Source organism: Chamaea fasciata, unplaced genomic scaffold (genome assembly GCF_029207755.1).
Source record: "Chamaea fasciata isolate MVZ Bird 193981 ecotype frontalis unplaced genomic scaffold, bChaFas1.0.hap1 SCAF_1094, whole genome shotgun sequence".
NCBI lineage: Eukaryota > Metazoa > Chordata > Aves > Passeriformes > Sylviidae > Chamaea > Chamaea fasciata.
Window position 1 is genome coordinate 25,379 of NW_027095179.1, and position 5,519 is coordinate 30,897.

A 5,519-nucleotide genomic window follows, 5' to 3' on the forward strand; every position below is an offset into this window, starting at 1 on the left:
TGGGGTCCCCTCGCCCCGGGGGGGGGGTCGGGGGGGGCTTTTTTTTTTACCTGTTGCAGTTGCTGGAATGAAAAGTTTTGTACAACGCTGCCCCTCCCCCTTCCCCCCCCCCCCCAAAATCCCCCCTCGGGACCCCTCCCCCACCCTGTACAGACCCCCCCCCCTCCCCCGGGGGTGGGGGGGAGGGGGAGGGGGGGACCCCCGGTGTATCATAGTGGGGGGGGAGGGGAAAAACGACCCCCCCCGACCCCTCCCCCCCTTCCCCCCCCCCCGAGTGTTGTGTCCGTCGTTTTTGTGCTATTTTGAAAATTAAAAAAAGACATTTTTTTGGAGTAAAAATTGAATCGAATCGGGGGTTTTGGGGGGCGGGGGGGGGGGGGTGGTGGTCTGGAGCCCCCAATTTGGGTCTGGGGGGGTCTGAGGGGGCTCTGGCTGCTCTGGACCCCCCAAATTTCGGGTCTCGGGGGAGGATTTTGGGTCTGGGGGTCTCCAGCCCCTTGGAACCCCCCCAAGTTTTGGGTCTGGGGGATTGCCGGCGCTCAGGGGGCGTGGCCATGTCGCGGTAGGCGGGGCTACGGGGAAGGGGAGGGGCGCGGTCAGGAAGGGGGTGGGGCCTTGTCGCGAGGTCTCGTGACTGGGCAGAGGCCGCGGTGGGTCCGGGTGGGGGGAGGGGGCGGTTTTGGGGACCCCAGAAGGGGCCGGGGGGGGTCTGCGGGGGGCTGAGGGGACCCCCAGGGCTGGGGTGGGGCTGGGGGTCCCTGGGGGGGGGCTGGGGAAGATTTCGGGGACTGCCCTGGCCGGGACCGAGGGGCATCTGTGGGTCTGGGGTCCCATGGGTGACTCTGGGGTCCCACGGGTGGATCCGGGGGGTATTTGTGGGTCTGGGGTCCCGTGTGTGGGTCCGGGGGGTTTCTGTGGGTCCGGGGGGTTTCTGTGGGTCTGGGGTCCCGTGTGTGGGTCCGGGGGTTTCCGTGGGTCCGGGGGGTTTCTGTGGGTCTGGGGTCCCATGTGTGGGTCCGGGGGGTATTTGGGGTCCCATGTGTGGGTCCGGGGGGTTTCTGTGGGTCCGGGGGGTATTTGGGGTCCCGTGTGTGGGTCCGGGGGGTTTCTGTGGGTCCGGGGGGTTTCTGTGGGTCTGGGGTCCCATGTGTGGGTCCGGGGGGTTTCTGTGGGTCTGGGGTCCCATGTCTGGGTCCGGGGGGTTTCTGTGGGTCTGGGGTCCCATGTCTGGGTCCGGGGGGTTTCTGTGGGTCTGGGGTCCCATGTCTGGGTCCGGGGGGTTTCTGTGGGTCCGGGGGGTTTCTGTGGGTCTGGGGTCCCATGTCTGGGTCCGGGGGGTTTCTGTGGGTCTGGGGTCCCACGGCCGCCCCCTCCCCAGCCATGGAGCAGCTCCGGGAGTGGCGGGGCCGCATCGGGGCCGAGCTGGACGCGGTTGTGGCGTTCTGGGAGCGGCACTCGCACGACCCCGAGCACGGGTGAGGGGTGGGACCCCCCCGGAGACCCCCCCGGAGACCCCCCAGTGACCTCGGGACCCCACAACTGTCCCCAGCAGGACCCCCCCCCCGAGTGTCCACAAGTTCCCCTGAGACCCCCGAGTTCCCCCCACAGCCCCACGGGGGACCCCGAGGTCTGGGACCCCAAATTTCCCCCCCCGAGTCCCAAAGATCAGCCCGGGACCCCCGAGTGACCCCCAAGTTCTCCCCAAAATCCCACAGGGGACACCCAGGACCCCCAAGGAACAAAGGAACTCGAGATCCGGGACCCCCCGGGCTCCCCTGGGACCCCCAAACCCCCCCACCCACCCCCGTGTCCCCCCCCCCCCAGGGGTTTCTTCTCCTGCCTGAGCCGCGACGGTTCCGTCTACGACGACACCAAATTCGTGTGGCTGCAGGGCCGCCAGGTCCGCGTGGGGCCGGGGGCGTGGGGCGGGACCTGGGGGGGCTCCGGGGACCCCCCCCCGAGCCCCCCTGACCCCCCCGAACCCCCCCGAACCCCCAGATCTGGGTCTATTCCCGCCTGTACCGGACCGTGCCCCGGTTCCGCCGGCCCGAGCTGCTCGAGGCGGCGCGGAAAGGTGGGGCGGGGGTCGGGGGGGGGGAGTTGTGGGGTGGGATGTGGGGCAGGTATGGGGGGCGCTTCCCCCGGGGTGGTTCCGCCCTTTTTCCGTCCCCCGATTTCCCCAAATTCCCGCGATTTCCCCCCAAAATCCCCAATTCCCTCTTTGCCCCGCAATGATCTCCACGGGCGCCGTTCCCTCTTTGCCCCCAAATCCTCTCAAAGTCCTCAGTGTCCCCCCAATTCCCTCAAATTCCCCCAAATTCCCTCAAATTCCCTCAAATCCCCTAAAATTCCCCAAATCTCCCGAAATTTTCCCCAAATTCCCTCCTTGATCTCAGCGCCTGCAGTTCCCCCTTTGGCCGCCAGGCGGCGCCGCCCCCATTGATCCCTATGGACGCCGCTCCCCCGTTTGATTTTCCCGCCCCCCCGAATCCCCCCAAATCCCCCCAAATTTCCCCAAATTTCCCCGAAATCGGCGGGTTTTGCCCCAATTTGCAGCGGGGGAGTTCCTGCAGAGCCACGTGCGGCCGCACCCCGCCTCGTCCCGCGCCGCCTTCGCGCTGAGGCGGGACGGGCGCCCGGAGCGGCTCCAGCGCAGCTTCTACAGCGAAGCGTTCTGCGCGCTGGGGCTGGACGAGCTGGGCCGGGCGGCGGGGGAGCCGCGCTACCGGGTGAGACCCCTCCCCAAAATGCCCCGAGACCCCTCCCCAAATGCCCTGAGACCCCCAAAATGCCCTGAGACCCCCAAAATACCCTGAGACCCCTCCCCAAAATACCCTGAGACCCCCAAAATGCCCTAAGACCCCTCCCCAAATGCCCTGAGACCCCCAAAATATCCTGAGACCCCTCCCCAAAATACCCCGAGACCCCTCCCCAAAATACCCTGAGACCCCCAAAATACCCTGAGACCCCTCCCCAAATGCCCTGAGACCCCTCCCCAAATAACCCTGAGACCCCCAAAATGCCCTGAGACCCCCAAAATACCCTGAGACCCCCAAAATGCCCCGAGACTCCTCCCCAAAATACCCTGAGCCCCGAGACCCCTCTTCAAATAACCCTGAGACCCCCAAAATACCCTGAGACCCCTCCCCAAATGCCCTGAGACCCCCAAAATGCCCTGAGACCCCCAAAATACCCTGAGACCCCTCCCCAAAATACTCCTGAGATCCCCAAATACCCGAGACCCCCGGTACTGGGTGAGACCCCTCCCCAAAATACCCTGAACCCCCCAAAACACCCCGGAGACCACTCCCTAAATAACCCTGAGAACCCCGAGACCCCTCCCCAAATAACCCTGAGCCCCGAGACCCCTCCCCAAATAACCCCGAGACCCTCAAAATGCCCCGAGACCCCTCCCCAAAATAACCCTGACCCCTGGTACCAGGTGAGACCCCCCCCCCATCCCCAGACAAACCTGGGACCCCAAATAACCCTGCGATCCCCCGGGACCCCTCCCCAAATAAGGCTGAGCCCCCTCCCCACCCCGGCAGGCCTGGGGCCGGCAGTGGGCCCTGGCGCTGTGGGGCTGGGCCCGGGGGGCTCCCATGGAACTGGGGCGCCCCCGGTTCTCGGGGACCCCCCCCCAGCAGGCGCTGGCCCAGCCCATGATGGTGCTCAAGGTGGGGCTGCAGCTCCTGGGGGACCCCGAGAGGGACCCCCGAGGTGAGCCCGACCCCGAGGCCGAGGCCATGGCGGAGTGGGGGGCGCGGCACGTCCTGATGCACCTGCAGGTACCCCCCCCGGAAGGCACCTGGGAGCCCCAAAAATCACACCTGGGAGCCCGAAAAATGCACCTGGGAGCCCCAAAATCACACCTGGGAGCCCCAAAAATGACACCTGGGAGCCCGAAATTACACCTGGGAGCCCGAAATTACACCTGGGAGCCCAAAATCACACCTGGGAGCCCCAAAATCACACCTGGGAGCCCGAAATTACACCTGGGAGCCCGAAATTACACCTGGGAGCCTCAAAATCACACCTGGGAGCCCCAAAATCACACCTGGGAGCCCGAAATTACACCTGGGAGCCTCAAAATCACACCTGGGAGCCCGAAATTACACCTGGGAGCCCCAAAATCACACCTGGGAGCCCGAAATTACACCTGGGAGCCCGAAATTACACCTGGGAGCCTCAAAATCACACCTGGGAGCCCCAAAAATCACACCTGGGAGCCCCAAAAATCACACCTGGGAGCCTCAAAATCACACCGGGGACCCCCAAAATCACACCTGGGAGCCCGAAATTACACCTGGGAGCCCCAAAAATGACACCTGGGACCCCCAAAATCACACCTGGGAGCCTCAAAAATGACACCTGGGAGCCCAAAATCACACCTGGGAGCCTGAAATTACACCTGGGAGGCCCAAAATCACACCTGGGAGCCCGAAATTACACCTGGGAGCCTGAAATTACACCTGGGACCCCCAAAATCACACCTGGGAGCCCAAATTCACACCTGGGAGCCCCAAATCACACCTGGGAGGCCCAAAAAAACCTTCCTGGGACCCCCAAAATCGCTCCTGGGACCCCCCAAATCCCACCTAGAATCCCTCAAAATCACACCTGGGACCCCAAAAATTGCACCTGGGACCCCAAAAATCGCCCCCGGGACCCCCAAACCCACCCCCCCCCCAGAGTCGCCCCCGGGGGCTCTTTCTCCCCACGAGCAGCCCCGGGGGCCCCCCCAAAATCTGTGTCCCCCTCCCCAAATTTGGGGTGCCAGCGGGGGGACTCGGTGGTGCTGGAGAACGTCAGCCCCGAGGGGGAGGAGCTGCCGGGGAGCCTGGGGCGCCTCATGAACCCCGGTGAGGGGGGGACCCCCAATTTGGGGAGGGGGGGACCCCCAATTTGGGGAGGGGGGGACCCTGATTTTGGGCGGGAAATGGTGATTTGGGGGAGTTTCATCCCGATTTTTGGGGTGTTGGTTCCGATTTTTTGGGGGGGCGTTCGATCCCGGTTTTGGGGGGGGGGGGAACGGGAATTTGGGGAGGGGGTTTGTCCCAGTTTTGGGGGGGGGGGGGATTGGGATTTTGGGAGGGTTCAGTCCCAGTTTGGGGGAAATCCCGATTTTGGGGGAGGGGGGGGGGGGACCGTGGTTTTGGGGGGAAATGGTGATTTTGGGGGGGGAGTGATTCGAATTTTGGGGTGGTTTGGTCCAAATTTTGGGGGAAATCCTGATTTGGGGGGGTTTGATTCCGATTTTGGGGGATTCAATCCCAATTTTGGGGGAAATCCTGATTTGGGGGGGGGTTTGATTCCGATTTTGGGGGGATTCAATCCCAATTTTGGGGGAAATCCTGATTTTGGGGGGTTTGATTCTGATTTTGGGGGGATTCAATCCCAATTTTGGGGAAAATACTGATTTTGGGGGGGTTTGATTCCGATTTTGGGGGGATTCAATCCCAAATTTGGGGGAAATCGCGATTTTGGGGCGCTTTGATTCCAATTTTGGGGGGAAAATG

At 63.7% G+C, this 5,519-nt stretch overlaps 1 protein-coding gene across 1 annotated transcript; it reads left to right on the forward strand.

Annotated features, from left to right (window-relative positions):
• Positions 1–1,290: 1,290 nt before the first annotated feature.
• RENBP (renin binding protein) lies at positions 1,291–4,942 on the forward strand (the record flags this gene model as incomplete). Its single annotated transcript, XM_066174898.1, has 6 exons — positions 1,291–1,475; positions 1,825–1,900; positions 1,999–2,074; positions 2,557–2,729; positions 3,549–3,788; positions 4,781–4,942. Coding segments are annotated over exons 1-6 (882 nt in total), but the record flags the coding sequence as incomplete, so codon positions are not given.
• Between the last annotated feature and the right edge of the window lie 577 nt (positions 4,943–5,519).